Source organism: Pelobates fuscus, chromosome 7, assembly GCF_036172605.1.
Source record: "Pelobates fuscus isolate aPelFus1 chromosome 7, aPelFus1.pri, whole genome shotgun sequence".
In the NCBI taxonomy this organism is placed as follows: domain Eukaryota; kingdom Metazoa; phylum Chordata; class Amphibia; order Anura; family Pelobatidae; genus Pelobates; species Pelobates fuscus.
In genome coordinates this window covers 116465537-116484726 of record NC_086323.1, presented here as the reverse complement: position 1 = coordinate 116484726, position 19190 = coordinate 116465537, and the positions used below count along the sequence as shown (strand labels likewise).

The 19190-nt window shown below is 40.3% G+C and overlaps 2 protein-coding genes across 6 annotated transcripts in view; one reads left to right on the top strand and one right to left on the bottom strand.

Moving 5' to 3' along the window:
• The window catches only part of CENPP (centromere protein P), a 348698-nt gene that overhangs the window by 74040 nt on the left and 255468 nt on the right, over window positions 1–19190 (bottom strand). The window lies entirely within an intron of this gene.
• The window catches only part of ECM2 (extracellular matrix protein 2), a 60859-nt gene that overhangs the window by 25220 nt on the left and 16449 nt on the right, over window positions 1–19190 (top strand). Inside the window, exons 3-7 of one of the 2 annotated variants that reach the window (XM_063426477.1) lie at window positions 9928–10116; window positions 12301–12909; window positions 13990–14105; window positions 14957–15092; window positions 17985–18142. In XM_063426477.1, the coding sequence (XP_063282547.1) occupies window positions 9928–10116; window positions 12301–12909; window positions 13990–14105; window positions 14957–15092; window positions 17985–18142 (1208 nt within the window). Of the gene's footprint in view, window positions 1–9927; window positions 10117–12246; window positions 12910–13989; window positions 14106–14956; window positions 15093–17984; window positions 18143–19190 lie in introns of both variants that reach the window. The other variant, XM_063426476.1, reaches the window with a different exon arrangement.

Genomic DNA, 19190 nt, shown 5'->3' with positions numbered 1-19190 from the left:
TTTGCATTCTGTCATGCAAGCAGAGGAGGCTATGCCAGGGGTGCCCAAAAGGTAGATCCCCAGATGTTGTAAAACTGCAAATCCCATGATGCTTTGCATGCCTTTAGAATAACAAAGCATTATAAAAGCTGTAGTTTTAAAACATCTGGGGACCTACCTATTGGACACCCCTGGGTTATGCCAATACGTCGACTTGCATTCAAGAATGCTGGACAGACAAGAACTTTGGCATCATGTAACCTTTTTATAACTGATATTAAGAAGAGTTTGTTAAATCAGCATGATTGGACAATATTAAGTCAACTGAAAACGTGATTTCTCATACTTTTACGGACAATATAATTTTAGCTCTTCAGTAAAACATAAAAATTGCATGTGTCTGATCACCCTTGCTCCAGCTTCCATTTGCTTAATAATGTATTTTTAAGGGTCTTGTTAAAGTTTGTAAACAGTAGTGTATTCTCCGTTTTTAATAGTATGGTGATATCCCAGGTCTGGCTGGAGTTACACTGTAATGTGATTAACAAAGATTCATGAACAGTGGTGCTTTTTCCATAGCAGTGAGGCAAACATGACATAAATATAAAGCTGGAGTATCAGTTTGTGATGTCCCAAACATGCTACTAATGTAATTAAATGTTGATATTTGAATTTGATCGGGGTCCTAATGAATAATCTAAAAAGTCTTTCTTACCTCAAACCAAATCTCCTTAGTTACCGTATTTTTCGCTCCATAAGACGCACCGCACCATAAGACACACCTAGTTTTTAGAGGAGGAAACCCAGAAAAATAAAATATTCTGAACAAACGGTCACTTAGTGTTTCTTACTATGGGAAAGTTTGTTCGGAATATTTTTTTTTCTCCCCTGTCGCATAGTGTTCCTTACCACCCACTCCCCTCTCCTGTTCCATAATGATCTTAACCCCCCCCCCCTCCCCTGTCCCATAGTGATTTTTAACCCCCCCCCTTCCTCTGTCCCATAGTGATTTCAACCCCTCCTCCCCTGTCCCATAGTGTTCTTTAGCCCCCTCCTCCTCCCCTTGTCCAATAGTGTTCTCATCCCATAGTGTTCACCCTCCCCTCATCCCATAGTGTTCTTCCCCCTTTCCCATAGTGTTCCCCCCCCTTTCCCATAGTGTTGTCCCCCCTCCCCTTGTCCCATATTGCACTTTCCCTCCCATAGTGTCCCCCTCCCCTTGTCCCATAGTGTCCCCTCCCCTCCCCTTGTCCCATAGTGTCCCCCTCCCTTCCCCTTGTCCCATGGTGTCCCCCTCCCTTCCCCTTGCCCCATAGTGTCCCCCTCCCTTCCCCTTGCCCCATAGTGTCCCCCTCCCTTCCCCTTGCCCCATAGTGTCCCCCTCCCTTCCCCTTGTCCCATAGTGTCCCCCTCCCCTCATAATGCCCCATAGTGTCCCCCTCCCCTCGTCCCATAGTGTCACCTCCCCTTGTCCCATAGTGTCCCCCAATTACTTACTTGTCTTGTAGCGTGGGCCGGCTTCACAGCGCGCACCGCGGTACTGGAACTTCAATTTCAGGTTCCGGTTTCCGGCGGGACTGAAAGGAAGTGTGCACACTGAGTGCGCACTTCCTTTCAGTCCCGCCGGAAACCGGAACCTGAAATTGAAGTTCCAGTACCGCGGTGCGCGCTGTGAAGCCGGCCCACGCTTCAAGACAAGTAAGTAAAGCTTCACATTCGCTCCATAAGACGCACAGACATTTCCCAATGGGGTAACGGGGTAACTTGAAAAAAAGAGAACAGAAATACAATAATGGTACAGTATGTATGAACAATATAATTCAGTAAACCAGAGGTGTTGTATTCACACTCACACTTTAAGGAGCTATTTCAGCTCGGTGTTAGGAGCCTGGACGGAATAATCCCTGTCTGTGGATTTCTTGAGTTCTGAACCTCAAGAAATCCACAGACGGGGATTATTCCGTCCAGGCTCCTAACACCGAGCTGATACAGCTCCTTAAAGTGTGAGTGTGAATACAACACCTCTGGTTTACTGAATTATATTGTTCATACATACTGTACCATTATTGTATTTCTGTTCTCTTTTTTTTCAAGTTACCCCATTGGCCAGTATCTCTACTAAACGTATGTACATTTTCTAAGTTTTAGCGCTGTTCACCTTTCTATTCTATATGTTATAATCTTAGGCAGCATATGTTGTAAGTCTGGCTCACAGGAGCACTCAGGAGACCCACCAGACCACGCTACATATAATCAAGAAATCTGGGAAATTTGAAAGGGAAGCTACACTTTACCAACACATACTGCACCTCGAATTCCCTAATTTGCCAACTGCTCCCTTCAGGCTTGTCTGACTGCTTCCTCTTACCAGAAAATTGATATATGTTGTAAAATCTAACTCCTAACAGACTGTATCCACCACTAACAATTTTTATTATTATCCACTAGAGCTTTAAGTTTATTATCAGATGATATCCAGGTTGCAGCTAATTCTTAGTCAATTTTTAGAGAACATGATGAAATCTGCAAACAAGAAACTTAATTTGATAGCTGTTGTGCTACCCATTAACTCCTCTTGGCAAACTGCAAAATTGTACCCAAAACAGTACTAAAAGTTATTGACATAGTAACTGGATTTAGAAATTAGGAACCAAGCCTCTACATCTCAAACATTCTTTCACACTCAGGAAAGTTGGTACTCATACACTAAGTACCAGGCAAAGTGTTTGCATTGAACTAAGCACTTCCAGATTTTAAGTAGACAGATCTCAGCTGCAGAAAGGCAGGAAGTGGCACCCGATAGACTGCAGGTAAGAAGTTCACCTGTTAGCAACCCATTTGACAACTTTCATTGGAAGGGCAACATGGCACTCTTGGCACCATAACCACTACAGCACTCTGCAACGCAAAATGTTTAGAGTGTTCCTTTAAATAAAGGACATGGAAATGTTTATGAAGAATGGTTAGAAAAGTTGCAGTTGACATCAGAACAACTACATTAAGCGGTAGTTGTTCTAGGGAATACAGTGTCCCTTTAAATTCTGAGGTAGCCACTATTCAGTACAAATATGGAAAATTGCAAAACTGGATTAGAACTTTAAAGTGTGAGTGCTAAGAATGATATCTTACTACATTGGATATGCAGGCAAAATTCCAAAAAAGATGTAATGCAAATGTAAAAGATATATAGCCATAAATAATAATAGATAAATATGCAAAGTAAAAACGTGTTTTTTTAAATCAGTGATATAATGGAAAATATTAAAAATAGGCAAACAAATGACCTGTTTAATATGAATTTAAAAAAATGCTTGTATAATCTTAGAAATCCTCATAGAACATATTATAGGTTGGTATGATAACGGTAGGATGGAAGATAAAATAATGACAAAACACCCCAGAAAAAAAGTCCAGCTTCACCCTTTAAATTACCAATTTTCCCTATGTAATCTAAGAATTAAAAAGCTACTGTTATAATAATATATAAACACACCCGTCCCTGCATTCTTAGGCACTGTGTTTGATTGGTTTGGAGACTACATCCCTAGATGTTTCACCTTTCCTCAGGATATCGCAGGCCTGGAGGTAGATGAATAGATTTAGGTCATTTATGCGATGTTTACCCGCTATTGACTGCCCTCGACTCAATCGCACAATAAGTGGATGTGGCCATTCATCTGACAGTATTTTTTCCCTTCAACCACAGATTGATTGAAAAAAGGAGGGGCTTATGGTTAAGCACACCTGTTTTACACATTTTTTACATTTTCATATGTTTAAAAATTGGATGTGCAGTAAGTAGCCGTGAAAAAAACTTTTTGCTCTCAGGGTTCATGTTGGGGTCTCAAGGAAACCACAATGGTTTTTATTTTGCCCCTTTGGATCCCAGAAAAGAGCACTCTGCAGTTCTCTGTGGTGCTTCAAGGGTTACTTTTACAATCTACAAGGTGTCCCTCTAGCCCAAATCCAGTCATGTATAAATACAGAGATTGATATGCTTTAACATGTGTAAATATCGGACAGTGTTCCTTGCAGCTTTTAAATCAATAGCAATAGATGAATCTCAAGGGAAGAAAAACACCACTGCAAACTAAACTCTTCAGATTATTGAAATGCTATTTTCCTTCCACTTCTGGAGGCAATGGAATTTTCTGCAGACAATAAAGAGACCATTGTATGATAGTTAAGAGTGTGGATTATAATCTTTTTCAATATTGCTGTTTAATAGTTTAAGATGACAAGTGAGAATGTGGTAGTGACAGGGCCGGTGCTTGGATTTTTAGGTACATAGGCGAAGATGCCTTTTTCCGCCCCCCCCCCCCCCCCTAAAAAAAAACATCTTCACCTATGTGCCTCTTAACCAGCCCCTCCCTGGTCCCTTCCCTGTCCCTTAGTGTTCTTCTCCCCTCCCCCCTCTTTTCCCTGTCTCTTGGTGTTTCTCTCCCATTCCCTCCCTGTCCCTTGGTGCACCCCACACCCCTTTAGTGGTCACACTCCCCTTCCTGGTGTGTCAATGTGTACAGAGTGTAGTGGAGCGGAGCGCGGTACAGGAGCTTCAGTTTTCTGTACCCGGCCGAACTGACAGGGAGTGCTCTCTCTGTGAGCACCTCCTGTCAGTCTGGCCAGGTACAGGAAACAGAAGCTCCTGTACCGCGCTCCGCTCCACTCTGTACACACTGACAGTCACACACTCAATGACAAACACAGACTCATTGACAGACACACTGATAGTCACACACAGACTCAATGACAAACATACTCTCACTGATTTGACAGACACACACTCATACAGTGACAAACACACTCATCATACACTGACAAACACACTCATACACTCACATGCACACACACAGACGCACTCACTCACACACACACGCTGTCACTCGCAGACGCACACGCCGTCACTCGCAGACGCACACGCCGTCACTCGCAGACGCACACGCCGTCACTCGCAGACGCACACGCCGTCACTCGCAGACGCACACGCCGTCACTCGCAGACGCACAAGCCGTCACTCGCAGACGCACACGCCGTCACTCACAGACGCACACGCCGTCACTCACAGACGCACACGCCGTCACTCACACACACAGACACATACACTCACACACATACACTCACACACAGACACATACACTCACACACACACACACATACACACACACACACACTCACACATACACTCACAGACACATACACTCACAGACACATACACACACACACACACACAGACACACACACAGACACATACACACACACACACACACACACAGACACAGACACATACACTCACACACACACAGACACAGACACTCACACACACACACACACACACACAGACACAGACACTCACTAATTATTTTACAAATAAATATTTTCCACCCAGCCTCCCTACCTGGAGAGCTGGTGTGGATGATGAATCCTTCCCTGGGGTCCAGTGGGGCTGCTGGGCGGCGTGCGGCTGTGCTGTAATCAGACGCGGCGAGGGAGCTCTAACCTCTCTGCTCTGCTCCCTCGCGCGCTGTCTGCTGATACCGCGGGAGCCGGAATATGACGTCATATTCCGGCTCCCGTGGCATCAGCAGACAGCGCGCGAGGGAGCAGAGCAGAGAGGTTAGAGCTCCCTCGCCGCGTCTGATTACAGCACAGCCGCACGCCGCACCGGGGGCCGAGATGGTGGCCCGGCAGGGGGGAGAGCTTCCCTCCTGCCGGTCACTGAAATCTTGCGCCCCCAGAGCCCGTGCGCCCTAAGGCGGCCGCCTGTGCCGCCTTATGGACGCGCCGGCCCTGAGTAGTAATATAACTTATACGTTCATAAAAGGTCAGAGATCTGCAAAATAAAACTTTCTGTTTAAAGTACCCATGTATGGATTTATGTAACTCATAAGTAGAGCATACAAACTATTTTTCTTTTATTTAGTTTACCATTCCATGGTGTCGTTTTAACATTGACCTTTTAACCCCTTAAACAAATTAAGCAACATAAACAGTAAAGCTCATCATCGTGGTTATAATATAAGTCTTTGGAAACCATCCCCTGTTTTGCAATAGTTTGACAGTTACTGGGGCTCTCCCTGACACCGCTTAGTAATGTCGGCTGTGGATGTTACTGAAAAGCGTTGTGCCCTTGCGAGTTGTCCGCCTCCTGGTACTATAGTGGTGGGCAGAGTATATTTTCAAAATGATCTGGCAGGAGGGGGGTATGAAGGGAGCCATAGGTGACAAACTCCCCTTCCCACGTGAGCTTGCCAGCCTTCTGCCCACAGACTATGGGCCCTACAGGGAAACCTTAAAAAAGACTGCTTAAATGGCTTGGTTCGTGTAATTTCCCTATACCGTTCGGGAACCGAACAACTGCACGAACCAGGGACCGCCCGGTAGCTTGTTAACCCCTATTAACACCTTGGAACGGTTCACTCAGTGTTCTAATTGTTCGTCTGGGTGGCCGTAATTCGTATGAATGACTACGAGGTGGCGACCATCTTGTTTACATGAACACATGAAGCGGTGTTTGGTCGTCGAGTTCATGAAGCTAAAATCGGATAAGGAAACTCACGAACACCGCTGGACTTCCATCATCGCCTGCGTTCGGTTCTATACAACTTAGATGAACAGTGTTCGGTGGAATCGTTCATTTGGATGAGGGGAACAAGCTCCACTGTTCAAATAGAGACTAGGTTCGGTATTTCTTGCGCATGGAACTCCCAAAGTTGACCGACAAAAGCACCAAATGCCCTGGAACTGTTTTGGGTATAGGACCATGTGTGTGGCCGGTCAGAACTTTACAAATAACTTTATAAATAATAATAATGTGGCTGTGCTGTCAATGTTCCAGATATTTACTTCCCCTTACAGCCTTGAAACATTAAGGGTAACACTTAACCTTAAACACGTCTCTTAGAGATTGACTGTTTTTGGTTTTCACATTTAACTACATCCATAATGATGGCAGGTGGACACTAGGGCAGTGTCTGTGTCTCTCTTAAGTTTACACAGGGCTCCTGAAGGTTTAATGCCTATATTTACCTTTCATCCCACATTATAAAAATCAACGTTAGCCAAACAGGTTTCTCTTTTAAAATTCCACTCCACTTGTAAACGTTTAATAAAACATTGCTTCTTCCATCAGTCTAAAGCAGCGGATACATTTGTCTTGTTGTGTTTTCAATCAAAAATGGGAGATGCAATTATGGGTAATATTAAGTTGTATGTAACACACAACACTGGACAACACATTTTCTTCATTAAATACAAGAAATGATTATGATCACTAAAAAGTTATTGTTACAATACATCTCTAAAACAGAGGGTGTATTTGAACAAACCTGCTGTTTAATTCTCCCAATTTACCCTTCTGTCTTTTTTTGTCTCGCCGTGTAATTTATTTCATTGTTTAAGATGAGTTTTAAACATGAGAAATTTGCAATAAGGGGTACAATACAGTATAGTGAAATGATGAGCACTGACGTACAATCATTAGTGTTGTTTATAATTTATAAATAAGTCAGGAACAGGAGGAGTAGGTGGATCGTAGGAAAGATAGAACACAGGGAAAATCGAGGGATGTGAAATGGAAATGGATGACAAGAAAAGAAGTAATCACAAAAACACTCCAAACTGCATAAAGAAAGAAGAGCTCTAAAAATGTTTCAATAATAAGTGACCCCAGTCACAAGACTGCGGTGTATAGGAGGTATCAGTCCATAACCAAAGGAACAATGTCTTTCAAGGAACCAGGGTTGAATTAGCCAGTTATTAAAATAGGCTCCTGTCTATGGGAGAGTGTTGAAAATGGCACCTTTTACATCAGTTACAGAAATACAACGCTATAGGGTTCTCCTACCAATGTAGGTGCCCCCAAAAACATATGTAAAAAAGTACAAAGTCTTATTACTATGCATGTTTCCCCAGCACTGTAACTGCTTGATGTGTACATCAAGCAGTTACAGTGCTAGGAAACATGCATAGTAATAAAATATTCTATACCATTAGTAAATCAACTGAAATAATGAGTCCTGAAACCTAGTAGTTGAAGAGCCAGGATTAATATTTTCTCCTTGGAGTTAGTTATTTCTAGTTCCTGTTCCTCTGTTGGCATGTCAATATATTGAAGAGGTGGGAGCATAAAAGTAGTTGATACAGAAAGGCACGATGTAGGGTGTGAGTAGCCATGCAAGTACTCTCATATGTAAATGTTTTTCTGTTGAACAGTTTTGGTATTGTGAATTAATGGAAATAATGGGATCAAATAATGCAAGTGAGATTTTGTGATGTAAGTGTTGTCAAAACAGAATGGGGTTTTGGGGCGGGGCCTGACTGTCATGGAGGAGAGACGTGACTTGATCAAGCTGCTCTCTAATCTTGATAATAAATGCAACTTTCGGCCTTCAATAGCTTGAACTGTGTAAAATCCAGCGACTTACTAGACCCTTGATGTACCGGCAAACCTATTCTGCAGTCCATGACTCGACAAGAGCCTACTTGCTACACTGACGAGAGCATGCAACCTAGTGAGCGGCCGATCTCCCGGCCTGAAGCTACCTGGTACACATCTGCATTTAGCAGGTGTCCTATTACCACCTCTCCCCCACACCTGTGGGGTTGATCCCGGTCCACCCCTTGGAGACTACCGTGATCTTATGATACCATGGGGAGAAACCTTAAGGGCAGCTGAGAACCAAGATGACTCACCTGATATTGCGTACCCCACGTGGTCCCTGGTGACATCAAGTAAAAGCATGACATCTTGTCCAAGCTGGACAGAATTATTGACAACTTCTGGCAAACATTTGAACAGAGAATGCACCAAACTACCCTACGACAGTCAGTAAGACACTTACCTTGTAAACCAATTCATATCCCACAGCGGAAGTCCATGACTCCGGCAGTGACCAAACTCTCAAGATGGGGGTGGAGAGCAAAGCGGCACACGTGGTGGGGAAAGCTGCACCGGCGGCTTGTGAGGGGTGCAATGGGCGGGCCTGCAGTGGAACAGGATGTACACAAGGCCAATGGAGAGAGACGCAAGCAAGACTCAGCCAGAAGGAACCAAGATAAAGTCCCTATTATGTGGGTACTGTATTGACAACACCTCTGCTGCTGAGCCCACTGATTCACCCCATTATATGGGACTGAACTCTAGCTTTGGTGGGCATCGGCTGAATAACTACATAGACGCCAAGCTCACCCTCTCATCACACCCAGCCAGGCTGTTCCGTGGTGGCCTCACTCCGTAGTTTAATTTTGTCATTGCTTAAACTTGTACATACTGTTCTGTCGTATTTCTCTTTATCCTCTGCGTATTTCTCCTCTGTCATCACCCTTTCACCCTCAGGACCTCCTTAAGGAATCATCTTTTTCATTTGATTGATGATACACGTGTTATAGTTCAACATGGATGGCAAAATGAGATTGGTATAACTGGGGTACCATCAGTAAATTTATAAGTTCCATCAAGCATATCATTCCTGTTATCCTATTGTTTCAATATGTGATAGACTTACTATGGAATTTAATATCGTATGTTAACAACGATTAAAGATTTCCAGTCTTCATGCATGTTAAGCTCAGTTATTCCTACTCAGCAGTCAGAACACGCCTGTTTACTTTATGTTCATTATTATTATTATTTAAAAAATTGTGCAGATTCAGCAAATAGCATGCCCATATTATATCTTGTGTGTTATTGTGAATGCCTACTATGGCTGGTGTGGCACTTTATGTCTTTTTGTATTCCCATGCACATCAAAAATAAAGAATTATATATATAAAAAATTTTTTTACAGAATGGGGTTAACAAATAAAAATAAAACAATTATAATAATTTTTAACATTTTGAAGGCTTCCACGTTTTTTTTTGCCCATGGCAAACTTCCATTGTTTTAAGAAATGTATCTCTATCGGTATAATAATTTGATAATAAATATGTTTAATTTCCTTCTCTTTTAGTTAAAAAAGGTCACTGCACGGTTAATGGGATGGTGATGTACCATAATGCAGTCTGGTCTCCTAAGCCATGCATCACCTGCATGTGTACCAATGGGAAAGAAGTATGTGATGAAATTATCTGCCCTCCACTGACGTGTCCCGTTACTGTGACTCACGATGGTGAATGCTGCCCCGTCTGCAGTGAGATTGGTATGGAGTCACTTCAATTTTTCTAGCACCAGGTGACCCTCTTTTTATATTTTAAGGCAGCAGTGCTCCCAGTATTAAACAAATCTACTCCTAACAAGACTCACTAATATCTTAGTACTGACATATGATGAAGCATCTCTTACATGCAATGTCTCTGATAGCACTAGGAAGCAGCATTGCACGCATTCTAACAATATACAGATAAACAAAAGTCTACACTAAAGTTACTTCTACGATAATCCACGTCCGTAAGCAAAGTAAATAATATAATGCATGGCATGACACTGAAGCAATAGTAAAATAATGTGGAAGAGAAGACGTTGTTAAGTGCAAAAAAAATCAAAAAAAATCCTCCTCTCACTTGATCACCTAGGTATAGCGATAGCAAGTTCTTTCAGCTACTGAGAATCAGGGCTCCCCCTTTGTTCCAGTGAAGTAAATTCAAATACATTTTTAGAGATAACATAATTACTTGTTTTGTGTAGGTGGTGGGTAGATCAATACTGATGTGCACTCTCATAACTGCAGGTGATGGGCCAATTAACAACTGCCTTTACCGACTATGGAATTTACAAATACTTTGCCTACTGAAATGCATACATACATGCAGACATGTAAAGAGAAGAACTAATCTGTATAATGTATGTTGCAAAACTAAATTAATTGCATTAAATGATTGCTGCATTTTACTGTTAACATTATTCCCTTCAAGCTCATCGCTCTTGGCTCATTATATATATATATTTTTTAATATATATATATATATATATATATATATATATATATATATATATACACACACACACACGTCAATTAAATTTTTTCCTTATTTTATAAAAAAAAAAATACAGATAACAAAATAATTTATCATGTATAAATTGTTTTTAGCACACACATATATCTATATACAAACACACACACATGCATGAACAGGGCCAGACTGGCCCACCTGGATACCAGGAAATTTCCCAGAGGGTCGCAGCACCTGGGTCTGGCATTGCAGCACTTTGTACATATTTATATTGTCCCTCGTCTGACTTTTCATTGAGAGCTTGGAAAGATAATTATAGGTGGCCGCAGTGAGACTGCCAGAAGCCTATACACAGACAGGCTAGCAGCGGTGAGGATTGAGAGAGAATTTAAAGTCTCTCTCACACACATGTTCCTTAGTCGTTTTCAGCTCTGCAGGGTCAGTCTGGCAGGAGCAAACCCCTGCACTGAGCTCCACCCCCAGCCTCAGCCAGCTAACCTTTCACACAGGAACATGAAGAACTTCAAGAAGAACCCTTTACAATGCCCTGAGACTGCCTACTGCCAGTTACAGGTACTTGTATATTACCCAGCAGCCCATGACTGAGTGCGAGTGTGTCAGTGAGCTTGTAGGTGTGTGTCAGTGAACTTGTCTGTAGCGAGCTTGTGTGAGTCAAAAACCTTCTGTATGTGTCAGTGAACTTGTCTGTAGTGAGCTTGTATGTGTCAGCATGTCAGTGAGCTTGTCTGTAATGGGCTTATGTGTGTCAGTGAGCTTGTGTAGCTTAGAGAGCTTTTGTGTATGTCTTTGAGTTTCTCTGTAGTCAACTTGTGTATCAGAGAGCTTGTCTGTAGTCAGCTTGTGTGTGTGCGTGCCACTGATTTATTTATGTGGAGCATGCTTTTTAACATATATTTGTCACAACTATGCCATTAACGCACTGGTGCCGATATTCTGATATCGGCATGGAGGACTGCCCTGCGCAAAGAAGTGTCCCAAAGCAGGACCAATCCCAACAGATATGGGTTGTCCTGGAGAGTGGGTGTTACAGCACTGTAATACCATGGATCATCTGGATCCCAAAAGCACATAAATATAAACATACAAACACCCTATGTGACATGATGAACTATAGGGCTGGAATATTTTTTTTCTTTTCTATGGCTGCTTTCTGTTCCCAATCTGGCTCTGTTCATGAAACAAATCTAACTGGCTTTAAATAAGCCTTTAAAGTAAAGGACATGTCTTTTAGTTGCTTTTAATTGGAAATTTGAAATGAGTTTGTTGGGTACAATGTTCAATAGCACTAACAAATCTTTTGTCCTTATACCATTGCTTCCTGTGCACTTCTTTTGTGTTGGGTCACCTTCCTATTCAAGCTTTTCACAGTATTTCAGTGGACAATAGCCTTGAATTTTCTGGTGATTCCCCAGCACCCAATGATCCTAGTGAAGTATTTATTGGGAACTCCCCACGAACCCAACAAGAAATGGATGAACTACTAAGACGGGAAGAAGAAGAGCGTGAAGAAGAAGAAGAAAGAATCAGAGAGAAAAGGGCAAAGAAAAAAAAGGCGGAACAGACACGCAAGCAAGATGAGCAGAGAAGACTGCAGTTGGAAGCTAAAGAAGAAGAAAGAAAACAGGAAGAAATAAGAAAAGCAAATGAAGAAGAGGAATTAAGAATAGAAGAAGAAGAGACTCGTAAAATGGAAAAAGAACAAAAAAGAAAAGAGGAAGAAGATAAGAGAGAAGAGGAACTGAATTGGTTAGTCAAGGAAAAAAAACAGAGGGAAAGAGAAGAGCGTGAACAGGAGGAAGATGAAGATTATGATGATGAAGATGAAAGTGATCATTTGAGAGGAGATGTGTTCAGGGTTGCACAGATACGTGTTCCAGGATCACGCAGACCAACAGAGATCCATCATCCTCCATTACCACCTGGCTGTTTCATCTCTGAAATCACGGTTAGCTGCTCCAATGCTAAACTAACACAAATACCGGCAATTTCAGATCCGGAAATAAGGAGCTTGGATCTTCTAGGTAAGCAACACACTTTTTGTTATTCTTCATTGTGCCACAGATTAAGAATTCATATCAACAAGAGCCATGAAAACAATACGGCAATTCTTTTTTAAAGTGGCACTGTCACCATCTGGATAATTTGCATAATATGCAAAGACCTCCGATGGTGACATTGCCTTTGGTGGTCTGATGGCCGCAGGTAAAGATGATATTTTCTTTTACCTGCCATGGTCACCCTCCGCTCTTGGCGCTAGAATACAGCTTTGAGATCTATGGATTTTCCTGCAAGACCCCAGGATCTCCATATATAAAGCAAATATCTCTGCAGCTGTCACTGGTGACAGCTAGAACATTGACACTTATAGACTGCGGTAGCTTCGCCCAATGTTTAGAAGTGTCAGGTGTAGAAAAAAATACTGAGACAAAGTAATACTTTGCCTCAGTATATCTTTTGATTATGTTGGAATTTCAATGAAATTCCAGCAGTCAAGAGTTTCATCTTTATAAAATATTCATTTTTCATGGGTTTGGACTGCATTAAATAAACAAAAAGCTTTGTCAGTGTTAGGTAGTAAAAAGGTTTGAGAGTGTTCGTGTTTGAGGTATAAGCAAGTTAGTCTAATATTAACATATTAAGCAGGAAAGAGTAAAGGTAAGGAAAGCTCCTGTAAAAGAAGAGCTGATGGAAGGTAAATCCAGGCAGTATGACAGCTGCTACAGCCGGACTTAACCCTGTAATGTAAACATTGTATTTTTAAAAGTACAGAGCCACTGTATCCAGACCACATCATTGATATGAAGTTACGTGGGTGGCTATAGTGCCCCTTTAATAATAATAATAATACAGTATAATTAAGCGGTTATTTCTGGAAAGCGTTGACACAATGCAACAATCTATATAAAATAAAATGCTGTGTTTTTTATCCTTTTAAATGGCAAGTACAATAATTTATCATATTAAGACTTCCAATACTCTAAATGAGAACATTGGAAGGAAATGATTACATAAAGTAGTGCATACAAATGTGAAGCATCAATCATAGCAAAAATAGATGCAGCCCTGCAGTAAAAAATTATGGTTTTCCCTTTTGATATTAGGAAATTTCATAACGTCTATTCCAAATGGTGCATTTAACGGATTGCCTAACTTGGAAAGAATTGATCTGAGCAAAAACAACCTCACATCTATGGAAATAAACACACAAGCATTTAAGGTAAGATTTGGCTAAACTATAAATTGAATATCCTATATACAATAAAACAATAGGTACAGTGTGATTGAGTCAGCCTCCTATGTATCTTCCAATAGAGGATCAAGCTCATTGTCAGTGCCATATAACCAGATCATCATGGTGGTGGGGGCTGGTCATAAGAAACTGTTTATTGTTCACACAAATAGGAGATATATTGTATTTTTGCTTTGTATACCTTTTATGCATGTCATTTAATTGACTTGACTTGTATTTATGGCTATCACCTTAATACTTTTAGTTACACATAGTCTGAGAAAACATCACATGCATATGCAGATACTACACATTTTGGAGTTTTATTCTCTATATTATTTTTTCACTACAAAAACATATAAAAAATATTTTAACACATCTAAATATCTATGACCTTTCCATATCTGCATTGAGATCAGAGCTACAGAGAATTATGACTGGTCACAAATTCTATTAGAGGATGTTTTCAGATTAATAGTTTATGCTGTGATCGGTGTTGGGTTTTCCCATACATACATTTTCTATAACCTGGTGGCAAAGGCTTTGAACTCACACATACTGGTAAAAAATCACTTGATTGTCCTTTTAATAGGATTTGCTAGGCAATGCATTATGCTAATGAAGTTAAATTTGGATGCAAATATGATCTCGGCAATAAGCTATAGAATGACATGGCCTATATTGTAGAAAATGTGATACTTAATATGAAAGAACCATAAAAAAATTTCGCTAGCATGCTGGCTTCCTGTAGGACAAGACTGTTAAATACATTAGTTACTAACTTACCCATGTAATTTTATATTGTGCTCTAATGATTGTTACTCTGCATTTACTCAAAGTCACTAAAGAATTTGAAACGTTTGTACTTGGATGGGAACCTGCTGGTCCATTTCCCACCTAAATTACCATCTACTCTGGAGGAACTGAAAGTGAATGACAATATGATCAGAGGAATTGAGGAGGACAGCTTTAAAGGTACCACAACAACAAATATAGTTGAAACAATGTGCATTCTTTGTGTACTGAAGGAAACAGACATTTACGTCCACGTGATCTACACATGCTTTTTTTGTCTCTAGATTGGAGCGTATTACAAGCACAGTTCTTGACACATTACAATATGATTTGTGTTGTTTGGCACAAGTTATTTTACTATAATGTATTCTGCAAAACATTGTAAACAACTGCACAAATATGAAATCACATACTAAATATCACCTAACTTATCTTATAAGTTAACCATACGTTCCAACTTTAGAAGGCATAAATCAATACATGAAGGGAGTGAGGTAGAAGAGAGGGCTTGTTAATGTGTGATGCACATTACTGGTGAATGGCAGTGGCTGACAAGTTGGAAAATGGAGAGTGTCAACCTGGCCTTCATCAGAACCAGCTAATATCCAGACTTGCCATCCAGTTAACTATTACTGCCTTGTGTGCTACAGAAACATTTGCATGAGCAAAACTTTTATGCAATAACCCAGAATCAGGATCAGGGCATCAATTAGGCGGTACATGCGGCCATCTTAGGGCGCCAGAACAGGGGGGTGCAAAATTCCGAATCCACTGCCTCTGGCTGGGGACTCAAAAAAATGCAGTGGTAAGTGGTGTCCCTTAGGGTTACATAGCTGAAAAGCGTCCATCAAGTTCAGCCTTCCTCACATTTGTTTTTTGCAGTTTATCCAAGAGAAGGCAAAAAAAAAAAAAAAAGTTTGAAGCACTTGCAATTTTGCAAACTAAGAAAAAAAATCCTTCTTGACCCCAGAAAGTCAGATTTATCCTTGGATTAAGAAATTACCCTAGATTGAAAAATTATAGCCTTGAATATTGTTTTTGCAAGTATGCATCTGGTTGCTGTTTGAACATCTGTATGGACTCTGATAAAACCACTTCTCCAGGCAGAGAATTCCACATCCTTATTGTTCTTACAGTAAAAAAAAACCTTTTCTTTGCCTTAGACGAATTCTGTTTTGGGACCGCTTCAATTTAACATATTTATAAATGATCTTGAAATAGGCATTGAAAGCCATATTTCAGTGTTTGCAGATGACACAAAACGTTGTAAAGTAATAAAATGTGAGCAGGATATTGCTTTGCTGCAGAGGGATTTGGAAAGATTGGGGAACTGGGCTCTAAAATGGCAGATGAAATTTAACGTAGAGAAATGCAAAGTTATGCACTTCGGGGTCAAGAATGGACAAGCAACTTACACCCTAAATGGTAGTGAATTAGGGATAACAACACACGAGAAGGATTTGGGAATTGTTATAGAGAACAAATTAGGCAGCAATATGCAATGTAAATCTGCAGTTGCTAAGGCCAGTAAGGTTTTGTCATGTATAAATAGGTGCATAAATTCTCGGGATGAAAATATAATTTTGACTCTTTATAAATCGCTGGTAAGACCACACCTTGAATATACTGTGCAATTTTGGGCACCTGTTCTAAAGAAAGGTGCAGAGACGAGCTACAAATTTGATAAAAGGAATGGAACATTTTAGATTAACGAAGAAAGGTTAACATTTTTAAATCTCTTTAGTTTGGAAAAACGGCACCTGATATGATAACATTATACAAATATATCCAGTGCCAGTACAAACCATTATCTGGACATCTATTCATAAACAGGGCTATACATAGGACACATAGGTCACATAGGTCACACATTTAGGCTGGAAGAAAGGAGATTTCTTCTACGGCAAAGAAAATGATTTTTTACAGTAGGAGCAATAAGGATATTGAATTCTCTGCCTGAAGAGGTGGTTTTATCAGAATCCATACAGATGTTTAAACTGCAATTGGATAAATACTTGCAAAAACATAACATTCAGGGATATAATTTCTAATTATTGGGGTAATAGCTGCTTGATCCAAGGAGACATCTGACTGCTATTTTGGGGTCAAGAAGGAATTTTTTCCTAGTTTGTTGCAAAATTAGAAGCGCTTCAGACTAGGTTTTTTGCCTTCTTTTGAATCAACAGCAAAAACATATGTGAGGAAGGCTGAACTTGATGGACGCAAGCCTCTTTTCAGCTATGTAACTATGTAAAATAATAATATAGTTTCCTAGTAACAAGCTATATCATTGCCTCCTCTCCCTGTTTGAAAGAAAAAAAAAAGAAATTAACTTATATTTCTTTCCTCATTGATTTGGAGAGTTGTGGAGACACTTTACATTGTTCCTGCGATCTTTGCAGGAACAAAGTGACAGCAACTAAAACTGGCGTTAGGCAGCATTGTAAATACCGACTTCTATCAGATAAGGCAGCATTTACTCTGCTGAGACTGCAGGGACAGGCTATATGTCCAAAAGAAACGCATTAGGCTGCATTGGTCCTGGTGACTATAAGGTCTCTTTAAGATATAAGCTCAGCGATAATTCAAAGTTATACAAGCACCATAATTGACTCAGTCACTACTTGGTCCGATTGGCATTCACACCTTAGATGCAAAGCCAAGGGGTATACTAGCAAATGCAGGAACTTTGACATAATGTTTTAATGTATTGTTTTTGCATATTTTTTTTTAATGCACTATCTATTTAAGATAAGAATGGTTCTGCTCCATTCTGTTCACAACCTATGATTAACATTGGCAGTACTGAAGGGGTTAAAACTATAGCTATGATGGTGCATATATCAGTTTGTTTACAATGGGAAAATTAAACCCCTGCAGCATATTGTTACTGTACACAGGAATATTAAAGAGAAAGGCAAAACTTATGAATTAGATGCAAATATTTCTGTAACATGTTCAGAAAATATATAGATTTTTTTTTTTACCAAGGGTGGGTTAAAAAACGCAGAATTATATTCAGTACATGGACATTTAATATATAATGCTACTCAAAAATCCATATTTTTCCAGATCTAAAGAACCTGGCTACTCTAGAATTAGAAGGTAATCTACTAAGTGAGGCTAATGTCAACCCATTGGCGTTCAGGCCCCTGCAAAGCTTGATTTACATGCGACTAGGCAGAAATAAATTCCGGACCATTCCACAAGGACTCCCTGCAACTATTGAGGTACATCAATATTTATCTCTATTAAGTCAAATATGTGAAATAAGGCATTCTTGCAGGGAATCTTATAAACGTAAAATGTTTACAGACTTGCCAGTAGTAGTATTGGAATTTCTTTTTAGAAGTTTTAATGTGCAACAGATTAGAAGATTTAATCTAAACAATTACATCTGTAGAAATGTAAATCTATTGCTCCAAATGGCTTTTTGATATTTGATGCATGGTCACAACTCACGACACAGGGTTTTTTGCAACCATAAGCAAAATAACAGTTTACTGCCCCTTCATGTTTCAGTTTGCAACACAACTCTCTTTCTCCCTCTGGTCTTCCTACTTTCTCCCAGTATTTTCTTTTTTTTTATTATTGTCTCTCGCCTACAGTCTCATCTGTATTTATCTTATCTTGTACTTGTCCGTTTTTCTTAACTCTTTTACTTATCATCCCCTGTTCCTTATCTGTTGCTCTTCCTCAACATTTCACTCAGTCTCTGCCAGGGTGTATGTCTATGATGGAAATGTGTTTCTAGCTACACAACTGTAATGGGATTTGTTTGTGCATAGAGATATATGTGTTGAATAAAAAGCGTCATGCCTATAATGGGAGTTGTCCATGGGAAGCTACATGTCTGATCACAATATGCAAGTTGTGCATGGGAAGCTAGGTGTGTGATGGGAGTGTATGGGAAGTATACTTAAGACTGGAGTTGAGAATTGTATTTGACATGCCAGATTTATAAGGGTCAGTCAAAAACTAGCTGCACTCTGGTTATATTAAAACTTTGGTTAGCTGCACTCATCACGGCTTTCCTTTATAGGTCACGGTCTCCCCAGTCACTAGTTTGCAGGTGTGAATGGGTTACCTCAGTTCATTTGTAACTGTGCTGCAATAAACAAATTGCTGGCCCACTAGTGATCTGCATGAAAGGAAAGCAGTGTGCAGTGATACATTTTTTGTGGTCTGAGGGTGTGCCTGGTGCCAATATTTATTTTATGCGCAGTATGGAGAAAAGTGTTTTATCACAAAGAAGTGTGTATGAATAGATAGAGAAGT